A 13,993-nucleotide genomic window follows, 5' to 3' on the forward strand; every position below is an offset into this window, starting at 1 on the left:
ACTGCTTTACTATTCAATGGTTTAAAATCACTTGTTTTTAAACTGCATTGCTTAAAATCACATGCAAGTGATAAGCTTTCTTGATTGCATAGCAACATCAGGTGAATGAAACGCCGATAGAGATGATAGTCCGAAATCTCTACCTGTTGACCGATTAATCGTGTCTACCGGTATTTCGTCCACACTAAACCTTCTTCACATTCACATCATAGCTTTGTATTTTTAAAAAGGTCTTCAAATAGGCTATTTTCTTTTCTAAAATCTAGTAATAATGATATTGACTAAATATAGATTATTTTCATTTTAAGGAAGGACAAAAAGTTTAACAAATAGATATGACAGTACTTCCTCTGTTGATTGATGACATTAAGAATTGCAAATGTTTTTTTGTATTAAGTTTTCTGAAATGTTATATTTAAATGTGCAAATTATGCATTATCTAACTAAATATGCACTAATTTGCATACACACCCAGAACAGATATCCGGACACTGGATTGGGACAGGTTCAAAATCTTCCAAAACGTAAATTACTGTCGACGGACAGGGCGGCCATTTTCACCATATATGTTGTATAATAGAGGGAATGCATTGACGTCACTTTCCCGCTGGAACAACCTCCCTCATCCTGACTGAGTGGCAAAAGATCTGCTGCGTGACTGGATTTAATATGGGGAAACTGCGAAAATGCGACTAAAACGAACAATTTTATCAATTTAAACTAAATGTTGGACTCAGTATAGTGTTCCTTACAACTTACTAAAGATCCAGTGATCCATGGATATTGACATGCAGCCAGGAATCGTGTTGCCTGACATTTATGTTTGCCTGATTTCGACACCGGGGAAATAAAGCAATATAGACCTAAACATAAAGCAAATTTGCCTGTGAACGCTTTATATAAATACAATATAGGTAGGTCTAAATCCGGGTGATCACTTATATCAGTGTTATATATAGCCTATATATCATCATATCGTCCGGCCATAAAACGTTTTTATTTTTTTATTAATTTTTTTTTTGTTAAAAAAAATCCAATAATGCAGAATCTTCAATGATAAATATTTAATTAATGACTTTCTTAATAAATAAATATATATATATATATATATATATATATATATATATATATATATATTACAAAATATATGGGTATGGTTTTACAGCTAAATTCAGCATATTGACACAAAATATAACTATAAAATCCAAATAACTCCAGATAACTGCAAATCCACCTTTCACTGACTGGAGTCCAGTTGTTTCTGTGAATATGAATATGTATAGGAATAAAAGTTTGGTGGTAGTGGAGATTTCTGCCTTTAAAGATATGTATTGTAATTGAAATCTAATCTACATAAACACTGAATTTTGAAATCAGTCTCTTCTTTGCAGATTTGGACCCAGTTATTCTCTCGGGTAGGACTGCTGTATGGACTTGTTCATGATGAACTGTGAGTTATTGGCCACGTGCAGTGCGCTGGGCTATCTGGAGGGAGACGTTTACCACAAAGAACCAGACTGCCTTGGTAACGCTTACACCTTTAAACCAAACTACTTTACATGATGTTTTAGTAACAAAGGTCGAGAGGAGCACGTTCAGTTAATTTACACAAATGGAGTGAACTCAGCAATCAATGAAAAGAGGTGTAGATATAGATAGTTTAGCAGCATCCCTCCACACTTCCAGTCCTAAACACTTACTCTGGGTTCGGCACCCTCCCCCCGGACATACGCGTTTAACCTTATCCTCTCTAATTATATGGAAGTGTGATCTTGTGAAAGAAGGAATATCAGGAGAACGTTTGATGCATTTTGTCTTCTCTGTTTTTTTTTTTTAATTTAATGACGAAAAATGGTCTTGAGACATCATGGTTGCATTTTATTTGTTGATTATAGAGAGCGTAAAGGATCTGATTCGTTACCTGAGACACGAGGACGACACGAGGGACATCAGACAGCAGCTGGGAGCTGGACAGATCCTCCAGAATGACCTCTTACCCATCATCACCCAGCACACGCAGGACAAACCGCTGTTTGATGCCTGTGTTAGGTGTTTGAGCTCATTCTTGATGAATTTGATCAAATGGCTGCTATGACAAGTGATTCAAATCATAAATGATCCAATGACAAAAATAAGAGACCTGACTGATTCAAATCATTCTCAGGCTAATGGTGAACCTGACCCAGCCAGCGCTGCTCTGCTTTGGAAAAGTTCCCGATGATCCGGCCTTCCGACATCACTTCCTGCAAGTGACATCATACCTTCAGGCCTATAAAGAGGTATAATGCTGTTTATGTGTCAGCATTGACGGCCACAAATAGATTTCAGTGCTTCCTATTGATTAACTAGGCCCGAAAATATATTTAAACTTCTCAGAATAACGTCAAATGTCTTTAATGCCGTGTTTTTCGCCATTGCTGTCAAAACAAACTAAAATCGTTTTCATTATCTGTTTTCATTTGCGCGATTAGCACGTGATCAGCTCTGTGGGTTCGAACGCAGTTACGCATTGTTTTTACATTTGCATAGTTGCCGATTGACGTAGTTGAGCATTTCACTGCATTTGTAAAACTGCGCAAATAAAAGCACGACTGCAGTTTGCATCACAATGAAAGCTCACGGGTTTATCTCTTGCTTGTTTAGAAATTAGGACAAAACTAATTATGAACGTTTCATTTATTTTTCGGTGCTTTTTTATTTATTTATTTTATTTTATTTTTTACAATAAATGGCTATTACCATCATAGTAAGAATGTTATATCATTATTATTTGTAGCAGTATTATGTAGACTAAGGCAATATAACAACCAAAAAGAGGTTAAGGTATTAAAGTTTTTAAGGTATTAAAGTTATCATTAAAGGTATTAAAGGGTTAGTTCGCCCAAAAATGAAAATGATGTCATTAATGACTCCCCCTCATGTCGTCCCAAGCCCGTCCGACCTGAGATATTTTAGATGTAGTCCGAGAGCTTTCTGTCCCTCCATTGAAAACGGTATACTGTCCTTGTCCAGAAAGGAAATAAAGACATCATTAAAGTAGTCCATGTGACATCAGTGGGTTAGTTACAATGTTTTGAAGCATCAAAAATACATTTTGCTCCAAAAAAAACAAAACAAAAAAAACTTTATTCAGCATTGTATTGTCCTCTGTTGTGGATTTCACAAACTCCTGTGGGAAACACTGCTGACGCCTTCTAGATATTTGTGGTTCTGATTTTTACTTGCATTTTTATTGGCCCCTCTGCTTAAAATAAAAAAAATAATGATTTGTTTTCTTCATTTTTGATGTGTTAACTCCTGCTTCCAATGCGCAAATACGTTTTCTTTAGACCTCCTAATTAGAAACTGCCTTATTACTGTCTTATTGCTGTACTCATTACCAGTTTAATTTAAGCAGCAGTAATCACAACACGCAAAAGATGCGTAAGAGAAACCTAAACGCATGTAATCTTTATAATTCTCAATACCAATTCATTATCATTGCAAAAATTAAGTTTCAGCCTAAGTAAAAGCTTCTCAAGCAATCTCTGAAGACAAATAAACTGTCAGTCAGTAATACAAGAACAAAGAAACAAATGACACCGGTGGCTTTATGAAAACAATGCAGGAGCTGAGCATTGCAATGCACTATGGGGATTGTTGTCTACAATCCACAAGCACTAAAAAGTCATTTTCTGCCTTTTATCGGCCAAGAAGGACCCAAATTAGAAATTTATGATACTATTCTACTACATGTATGACCCACTTTCTATACCAATTCATGTCTCTACCGGTGGAATGACCCTTTAAAGAGTGAGTCATTGATTCAATTCAGTCAAATGATTCATTCAAATCAGCTGATTCATTCAGGTATGAATTGCAAAGGCCGCTTCTGCATCATGCAACCTTGAATATTGATAAAAATGATTAAAATAATCTTCTCTGTTTAAAGGCTTTTGCGGATGAGAAGATCTTTACCGTGCTGAGTGAAACGCTCTACAACCTTCTGCAACTGGTGAGGGTCGAATCTATGTTCATATGCGAGACGGCGTGATTGGTTGGAAAATATTATTCATAATTCCTCATGTTTTTCTCTGAGGACTGGGAGCAAAGAGCCGAAGAAGATAATTTACTGATTGAGAGAGTTTTGCTGCTGGTCAGAAATGTGTTGCACGTCCCTGCAGACCCATATGAGGAAAAGGTGAGAGACTTAAACATGCTCACAGAAATCTTGTATATGATATACCACACATCCTTGATTTTACATTGACCTAGTAATTAAAATAAAATGCAAACAACTTGACCTTGATGTTTACATAGATAAAAGGTACTCTACAATACAAACATGCTGCAAGTAAAAAAAAAAAATGCTTATTTAATAACTTTACACTGTAAAAAAAAAATCCGTTAAATTTATGGGAAAACTCCGGCAGCTGTGGTTACCAGAGTTTTCCTGTTAAAAGTACGGTAGCAACATTTCAGGTTTTACAGATTTTGACCATATTTAATTTTATAGCAATAAACCGTATTTCATTATTTGATATAATGTTAATTTACTGACATTTTGAAGTATTAATATCTGTTTTGTTCAATTGCAATACACCGACAGCCATCAATCACAGCTATAATGAGAGTCAAATGATCCATCAAAGCTCATCATTATCATCTCTTCCACGAGAGAGTTCATGCTACTATATAGAAGCTGCACAGTGTCATTCACACAAACATTAAACACCATCATGGTAACATGTTGAAATTTTAAAAATGAAATAAGAAATTAATTTAACAACGTTAAATGTAACATAAAAACCTAATGAACATAACTGATAAGAAAAAAAAACTATGAAAATTATGAATAAACAGTTAAAATACATTAAATGTGAAGTGTCACGCAGGGAATTGTGGGAAAGTCAATTTACATTTTTTTTCACTGTAAATTATACAATGACTTCTTTTTCACTTCCAAAAACTGTAAATTTAACAGTATTGTACAGTAAAACTACATTAAATGTACCATTATATATATCACAGTTATTTACCGTATATAGTAAGGAAACTTTCTGTTAACCAATTAAGTTTTGCACTGTAGCATTTTACAGTCTTTTACTGTTAAAATCACGATCATTTTTTACAGTTAAAAAAAAATTAGCCATTTTAGTTTACTGTTGTTTTGTAAAACAAAGCTTTTATTAAGAGCCAAGCACATAGGCATCTGTTATTAGCCAAACATTTCTTCAAGTTTGGCAGTTCTGCTAGCCGTATTTCTGCTGCTGAAGATAAACTATAAACTAGAGATGCTATTAAAACAGTATTCAATGAGAAACTACTTGGGTCCTTCACACCGTTTGCCTTTGGCAGTGTTGTGTTTTGTTGTGTGTGTGTGTGTGTTGGCTGATTTGCGTGTGTTTATGTGCAGAATGTGGATGACGATGCCAGTGTTCACGATAAACTGCTGTGGGCCGTTCACATGAGCGGACTGGATGATCTGCTGAAGTTTCTGGCCTGTGCTCAGAGTGAACAGCAGTGGAGCTTCCACATCCTGGAAATCATCTCGCTCATGTTCAGAGATCAGGTGACATGATGTTTGACCTTGTGAAGGATCTTTAAAGGAATAGTTCACCCAACAATTGAAATTCTATCATCAACTATAATGCTCTCATGTTTATAACCTAATAGATTTCGTCTTCACAACACAATCTTGGCTATGTTGGTTCATGCAATGCAAGGGAATGGTTATCAAATCTCTGAAGCTTTAAAAAGCACATAAAGGCAGAAGTAATCCATGTGGATTATTTCTGAAGCGATCTGATCGTAGCTACTTTTCCTGTATGTTTTTTGTTATTACTCAGCCTCGTAGATTGAAGTTTTATTTTAGTAGGGGTGTAACAATATATCGTGCCACAATAAAGCGCAATACAAAAATACAACAACCCGTATTGTGAATAGTGACGATATGTATCGTGGATAGTCCCGCCAAAATAAAAATTGTGTGAGAAAAAAAATTGAGTTGTAGTGTCAGTACTACATTAGCCCTTAAACCGTATTCACTTTATAGCCGTTAATCCTGTAATTGTGAACAAATGTGGGCACAGGGGACTCAGGTGTGATCCTAATTTTAATTTATTAAAAATGTTATCACTGTCTTCGATAAAGTTTTGTCTATCCATTTAGGGTATTTTTTATTTTGGGGGTATTTTGGAATTTATTTACTTCAAAAAGTACCATATTTTCTATGTAAATTATGCTTATTTTTATGTTTTTTTTTTTGTTTGTTTGTTTTGTTTTTTTTACTACATTAAAATATCATTCCAATAAGTTCTTAGAGCTAAAACCTTTGCTGTCACCTGGTGTCTTATTTTGGCTTATTTTAGATTGCTCTAAATTAGTTTTTCCCTTTCATTTCTATGGGTGCCCATTTTTGACCCAAATACAAGATTAAGGAGTTTTTTTGTTGTTGTTTTTTTCACCCACTTACCATTGTAGAATTGAGTAAAAAAAAAAATGGTGTGTTCAGGAGAAAAACTTAGGAAAAGTAGCCAAGTCTTGTACCGCTCAGATCAAGGGAAGTATTTTTTTATTTTTTTAATAAATCGAAACTATTTTGCCCACATTTGTCCAGAATATGGTTTTAGGGTTAAACTACTATATATAATGTATAATAATGCAATGGAGGATATTTGTGGGTCCTGATAATGCCAAATGTCTAATGTTACCAGTAAAAAGTGGCCGACATTATTTTAAATGTATCTAGTCAGTGAACGCGTGCAAGCATGTTCATCTACAATAACTCATCATGAATATTGTTATTCAGGTGTCAACATTGTCTTTGGGTTGCAAGTACCAAGTCCAAGCCTATTCATTTAAACCTACAATGTAATATCAAAATTAGCATTTTAATCAACAGTACATGTTTTGTTAACCTTTACCAGATGTCTTGTTATGTCGCTATAATATCGTACCAAAAATTCAGTATCGTGATATATCTATCGAATCATGACATGAGGGTATCGTTACACCCCTATATTTTAGTAAAGGTTTGGTAACCATTCACTTGCATTTACTGGATGAACAGCTGAAATATTTTGCTTGTGGAAGTCAGTTCGTCATCTGTTGGCGTGAGAGAATTAGCAACTATTTCTTTTTGATTGTAAGTTCAATAAGCACCTTGGAGTTTTACTCTAAAATGCACAGGAAACATGGATCTGTTCATCTCACGTATTTAATAATGGCCTGTATGTGTTTGACATGACTCCTGCAGACTCCTGAGCTTTTGGTGAATGCAGGACAGATGCGTTCTGCCCAGGAGAAACAAAAAGACATGCAGGAGCTGGAGTTATTGAGACAGAAAGAGCTAGCTGAAAAACGCAGCCGTACGCTTCTGAGAGGCAGCAGGTGAGAGAATGTGATCGTATAATTTAAAAAAAATAATATAAAAATGATTTTTTATCTGATCGTAATATAAAAAAAAAAAACTTTAAATCCTTAATTTTCTGGTTTATACCACTCTGAGCAATGTTTAAACTTTGTATTTTGAGCACTTCTTGTGTTGTTATTGCCTCTTCACGATGACTTGTTTGATTTAGTCCTCAAATGTAAGTCGCTTTGGATAAAAGCGTCTGTTAACCCTCTGATGGTCCTCGGTCACTTCTGACCGAATAATTTTCTGTTTTGAATTATTAAAAATCACAGCTTCATCGGAAGGTTATGATACTTGGTGACTTTTTTGGCATTTGGTATGTGAATACAAAAAAAAAATGAGGTCATGATCCAAACATGCTGAGTGGTCGTAAAAAAATAGTCACGATTTTGGTCTTTGGTCAAAAATGACCCCCATTGGAAATGAATGGGAAATTGACAAAAACACAAAAATTCACAATTTTATTTATTTTTTTACAATTTTTTTAATAAGAAATAGTGTGAGATTGTTTCAACTATATATTCAAATCCACCACCACCACCACCAAAAAAAAAAAAAAATGTTTTCATAAACAGCCATCTAGTAGTTACACCATGATTCTACGCTTTTTCTCTATACTGTAACCAGATGGTGGTAATTTTCTTCAAAAAATATTTTTTTTTTCTGAAGGCCTAGACTATATTAAATTAATAAACTGCATTAATATTTTTTTTAAGTAATATATATATATATATATATATATGAAGAGTTCAGATGCAAAAGCCTCTAAATGCCATTTGAAATTTTCTTCTTTAATGATGATTTTTGTCAAACTTGTAGATTTAACTCCAGTAATTTCACTTAAATAACATTTAATAGGTAATTATCATTGCCATTTAAGTGAAATCACTGAACTTAAATATACAAGTTTGACAAAAATCATCATTAAAGAAGAAAATTTCAAATGGCATTTAGAGGCTTTTGCATCTGAACTCTTCATATATATATATATATATATATATAGACAAATATATATATATATTTCCATTGAACAAATAGACCATAAATATTGCATAAATATTAATAAATTCAATCAAATTGTCTCAAAATAGTAAATTAAAAAGAATAAATATTATAGAACAAAAATAAATTGCATTGGTTTTACTGGGATGGAAGAAGTTTCATTTTTAGGCCTCCGGTCTCTTCTGACCGGTAAGGTCTAGGACGTTACTCATAAAGGAAGACCATCAGAGGATTAAAGGACTTGTAAATGTATTAGGTATGGGTCAGGATGCTTGACTAATTTGTCATTTGTCAGCAGTGCTTTAAATGAATAACCTTTTGTCATAATACAGCTAGTCAAGTTTGAAATTATATATATTTTGCACTTGATCATTATCTTCACATAAAGCTACTAAGCAAATACAACAATCATTTATTCTCTTCTCTTAAGACACTCTCGTTTCCGTGGCTCGTATGTCATTGAAGGACTGAAGTCAGTCGGAGAGAAGGATGTGATTTTTCACCATGGACTTCACAATGTAAGTGTCACTAGGAAACTGAATTTCGTATTTCAGTTTTTGTAAATGCCTCTCTTTTATTAATAACATGCATGTTTTTTGATGTGTTAAGTATAAGAACTATTCTCATGACGTGGGTAAGCCCGTGAGACGTGTACCCAAGCGCAAACAGGCGGCTCAAGATTCGGAGAGCCGACGACGCTCGGCGTTAAACGTACGTCTCTTCCTTCGCGAGTTCTGCATCGACTTCTTGGAGAACTGCTATAATCGGCTCATGTACCTCGTGAAGGTGAATGACGGCACCCACATCACTGAAGCTCAACCTCTCTCTCGATGAGTTTCTCCTATCGTGCGTCTTGTTTTGTGAGCAGGAGGGGTTGATCCGGGAACGGGCCCAGCAGCACGACGAGACGTACTATCTGTGGGCTTTAACCTTCTTCATGGCCTTCAACCGGGGTCAGAACTTCAGACCGGATGTGGTGTCTGAGACCATGTCCATCCGCACCTTTCATTTCATTGAGAAGAACATCACCAACTACTATGAGATGATTCTCACTGACAAGAGTGATGCCACATCCTGGTCTCGCAGGTTGGTCTTGTAATTTTAATTACTGGTTACACCGTGTCCTAACTATACGTGACACGATAAAATTCTAGCGACAGCAAGTGTGTCTGTCCACACTAGACGCGACACGACTGTGAGACGCCATGCGTAAATCAAAAATCACACCCATTCAGAACAGCGTGAAAGCGCACTGCTGGCCCGCACTCACATTGGAGATGGGTAAGGACATAATCAAATCAAGAAATAACATTATTAAAAATCAAAACATTAAAGGTGGAATACCTAAGATTTTTGCATTAAAATATCCCAAAATCACAAGGCCAGTGTTATATATTTAGTTAAGATGATGCTTACAATACCCCAAATGTTTCAAACAATGTTTAAATCGCGAGAAAATTGAGATTTTAACCAAGGAAACAGGACGTGTGAGCTCAATCGCCAGTAAATCATGTCATATCCGTGTAACCTCAGTTTTCGCTCGTACTGCGTGTACGGTGTAGTCCTGGACAAATGCGGAAGTTGTAGTTGTGCGGCAACAAACGTCAGTTTGTTTCGCGCATTTGTTGTGGAATGGACAAAATTATTCTTTAGCGATTGCACCTGGTTCTGTCGACAAACACAAGTCTCATAAACGCAAACGTCAACGAACGGGTCGACCAAACGACCCAAGAAGAATTTGGGACAAGAGAAATAAAACCAGCTCTGTATCTTAGAAAACGACGTTTATCTGAAAAGTGTTTCAACCGTCCTGGCTCTCCCCTAACATCTGTGATAACTAATTTACTTTTAAACCTTACTTTTCTTGCAGTTATTTCAGTTTAATGAAAAATAATGTCATTAAACGCAACAGTTATAGAAATCGAACTTTAACTCATCCGTGACAACAAATTTTCGATTCCCGTCTGACTGATTTATACTGTCTATGATTTATCCACGGTGGAGTTGAAAACAACAGTTCCCATCATTCTGCGTTCCTCCACGGCGTCATCAAGCAAAGCCGTTGTTGTTGTTGTTGTTTTGAATGTAGCGCCCTCTAGCGGCATAAAATCTTAGGTATTGTAGCTTTAACAAAATATACTCATTGACTAATTTTGTTATGAAGTACAGTTGTATGTTTGCATAGAATTCATTTTGAACGCTACTGTATATTATATGCTTTCAAAATCTGAGGTGAATTATCCGTTATCGCTTGTGGCACAGTGACCTATTTTAAAATAAAAATAAATAATGTGTATGTAGCTTTCTCATAACCAGTGTAATTTCTTCATTCTGTCAGCCGCGACGTCACAGAAATAGGAACCGTTTCTAAATTAGAAACTTCGCGTCTGGTCAGGACAAAAACTCTGATTAACATGGAAAAGATACCTTTTATCGCGTGTCGCGGCGTCGCGTGTAGTTAGGACACGGTGTTAGGGGTAGAGATAGCCTGGATGGCAGCCGAACTTTGCCCCGCCCACAGCATTTGAGGTCGGGAAGTTCGGTCTGCAAGTATGCTCGAACCAAAGCTGTTCGGACCAATCAAATTGTCAGGGCAGGCTATATATGATGATGGACAGAAATAAACATGAATGAACATCTGAAAGTGAGTTAAAAGATAGAGTACAACTTAACGAAATCCGTATCATGTCACATTGATTCGCTCAATCAGTGTTTCAACCGTGGAAAGACGTCAACGGCTTGTAATCAATGTCATGTATCGTCATATTTACCTCAGAAAACCCACATAAACTCGTTAGTCAGCTAGAAAAAAATTACCCTAGAGAGGAGCATTTTGCTAAATATATACACCATATTACATATGCATTATAATCTTAATGTTCTTCAATATTTAATGCATATTTCAATAAATCTGGCAAGTTTTTATGACAGCCACCATTTAAATGTTTATATTTCATATAATCTTCCTATTATAAAAATAAATAAAAGTGTAATTTAAGTGTTTGTATAGCTACAAAACAGTTCATTATTACCTTCATATTAGGATAATGAAGCCTATAGGCTACAACTAGACTCCCATAGTTTACAGCATTAGTTAAGAGATTTGATTTCCTTGAGAAAATTTGCCATTTATTGTGACTGATATCCAAAATAATCAATATTGAATCGAATTGGAATCGAAATCGAATCGAATTGCAAGCTTGTGAATCGAAATCGAATCGAATTGTGAAATTTGTGTCAAAACCCAGCCCTAATTATCATCCACTTCACCAAAGAGCGCTTGGTTTGAACTCGTTTAAAACAAAGATGGCCGCCGCTGGAGAACTGAGATGTGTAGATTCAGCCATCGCACCTGTTATAGAAGATATCGACAGCGCATTCATTTTAAAACAGGAACAGAGAACCGCGATCAAGGCATTTGTTGATCCAATCGAGTGCAGTGGTGTTTTATTTCCTGGTTCATTTGAAATACGCCCCATAATCACAGCCAAATGGAGCCGTATCAGACTCAGAATGCGAGTATGATGACGTCAGGCTAGGGTAGAGATGCACCGTAAATCAGAACCGGTCATTTTTTGCTCCAAACCCACAATCGATAATTGCCCCATTTTCTGTTTATTTTGCCCGATCTTTCTCTTCTGTTGGTTTTGTTTTGTGAAGGTGAGCACTGAAATCAGAGCACAGTTTTTACTTTAAATCGAATCTAATCTACTTTAAATCTCTAATCTAATTTAAATCAAAAACAACTGCTCATGATTCATGTTTAAAACTGCTTTTTTGGATCATGATTAAATGTAGTGGTTCCCTCTAATTACTGGTTTCGCAATTGGCCAATGTGCTTATAATAAAATTGGAATGAGCAATGGGAAATCATGAATGGTACATGCCTAGTTAAGATTTCCCTGGTGTCAGTGTGAAAGATGCTCGGGACAGCTGACTGAAATCTTCTCATCATCCCAATCGGGTCATGTAATCACTTAATCAGTGTTTCAACTGAGGAAAGACGTCAATAAAACAGCTTGTAGGCTATACGATGTCACTTAACCTTACATTTACCTCAAACAAGCGATTCAATGTCCATAAACTCGTTACTTAGCTAGAAAAAAAAAAACAGATAAGAGGATCTTGCCAAATATATGCACTGTAATGAAAATTCATTCTATTTTACTTAACCTGTTAGTGATGTCTTCATTATTGTCATGAAATCGTCATGAAAACAAGTTATTACCATTTATTGTCATTTTAAATGTTTATATTTCAGTAGGATGAGTTCTGTTATTGAAAAGTTGATATAAAAACTAGCTTATCTGCAATTTAAATCTTTAAAAAGTCCAAAGAAGGGGTGAGTGACATGACCAAAATTATTTAAATTTATTTAATTTCATTATTGATCAGTAGCATTCAAGTAGGAAAATGAATGAATGCAAAAAATAAACTGGCAGGGATATAAAATGCATGCAAATAATAAACTGTCAGTGTAAGAGCAATAGCGGTAATAATCAAAAAGATTATAGTTTGTGGACACAGTTTAAATGTTCACATCATATTGCATGTCACGTTTTATCCAAAGCGACTTACAAATGATGACAAGTGAACTGAACAATAGGAAACTACTTTAATTTTTTTTTCTTGATTTTGTAAGACATAAATGCACATTTGGTCATAATATACAACATTTTTGTCTTGTCCTACATCACCAAAACGAAAAAAAAAAGAAAAAAAATTAATAATAAAACAAAAAAAACAAGAAAAAATGTATCTTAACCAAGTAAAAAACTAAGAAAAAACTTAACTAAGTATCTTTTTGGTATTCCCCTGTTTGCTGATATGTACAGTTATTTCCACGTGAAGAAACTAAGGGTGTTTTCACACCGATCTTGTTTGGAGAATTTGTTTCGGAAACTGTCGCATTTATTTTCTTTGGTGAAAAGCAATCTATTGTATTTGAACACAATCACACACAGATATGCACAAAAAATCACCCAAGTGAGTTGGTCTGGGGCCGCTTGAAAACCAACTCGAGCGGTGAGGAAAAAGCAATCCGACCCAACCAACCAGGCTGTAAACGCAGAAGTTTCTTTTGCTAACGCCTCTCAAAATGAATCCTGGGTTAACCCTGGAGCCAAGAGTGAAATGCTGAAATTTGGTCAGAAAAACATATTTCAGAGCAACCATTACAAACACATACAAATATTTTAGTTTACAAGGGGTTAAAGGAGTAGTTCACTTTAAAAAAAAGACTTTCGCTGATAATTTACTCACCCCCATGTCATCCAAGATGTCCATGTCTTTCTTTCTTCAGTCGAAAAGAAATTAAGGTTTTTGATGAAAACATTCCAGGATTTTCTCCATATAATGGACTTCAATGGGAACCAAACGGTTCAAGGTCCAAAAGACAGTTTCAGTGCAAACTGTTCAAAGGGCTTTAAACGATTTCAGACGATGAATAAGGGTCTTATCAAGCAAAACGATCGCTCAAAGTTTTATAAGCTCAAATGCTCGCCTTGCTCTGTCCTGTGATGCGCGTTCATGACTCTCCTGTTCGAACTCATTTATCAAAATGAACGAATCTTTTTTCGTGTCATTTGGTTCATT

General features: G+C 35.4%; 1 protein-coding gene across 1 annotated transcript in view; it reads left to right on the plus strand.

Annotated features, from left to right (window-relative positions):
• The window catches only part of timeless (timeless circadian clock), a 38,665-nt gene that overhangs the window by 1,464 nt on the left and 23,208 nt on the right, over window positions 1-13,993 (plus strand). Inside the window, exons 3-12 of the mRNA XM_039663322.2 lie at window positions 1,392-1,525; window positions 1,896-2,049; window positions 2,165-2,279; window positions 3,932-3,994; window positions 4,079-4,180; window positions 5,396-5,551; window positions 7,238-7,371; window positions 8,829-8,916; window positions 9,008-9,184; window positions 9,267-9,484. Of these exons, the coding sequence (XP_039519256.2) occupies window positions 1,429-1,525; window positions 1,896-2,049; window positions 2,165-2,279; window positions 3,932-3,994; window positions 4,079-4,180; window positions 5,396-5,551; window positions 7,238-7,371; window positions 8,829-8,916; window positions 9,008-9,184; window positions 9,267-9,484 (1,304 nt within the window). The 5' untranslated portion in view covers window positions 1,392-1,428. The remainder of the gene's footprint in view (window positions 1-1,391; window positions 1,526-1,895; window positions 2,050-2,164; window positions 2,280-3,931; window positions 3,995-4,078; window positions 4,181-5,395; window positions 5,552-7,237; window positions 7,372-8,828; window positions 8,917-9,007; window positions 9,185-9,266; window positions 9,485-13,993) is intronic.

Source organism: Pimephales promelas, chromosome 21 (assembly GCF_988280905.1).
Source record: "Pimephales promelas chromosome 21, fPimPro1.hap1.1, whole genome shotgun sequence".
In the NCBI taxonomy this organism is placed as follows: domain Eukaryota; kingdom Metazoa; phylum Chordata; class Actinopteri; order Cypriniformes; family Leuciscidae; genus Pimephales; species Pimephales promelas.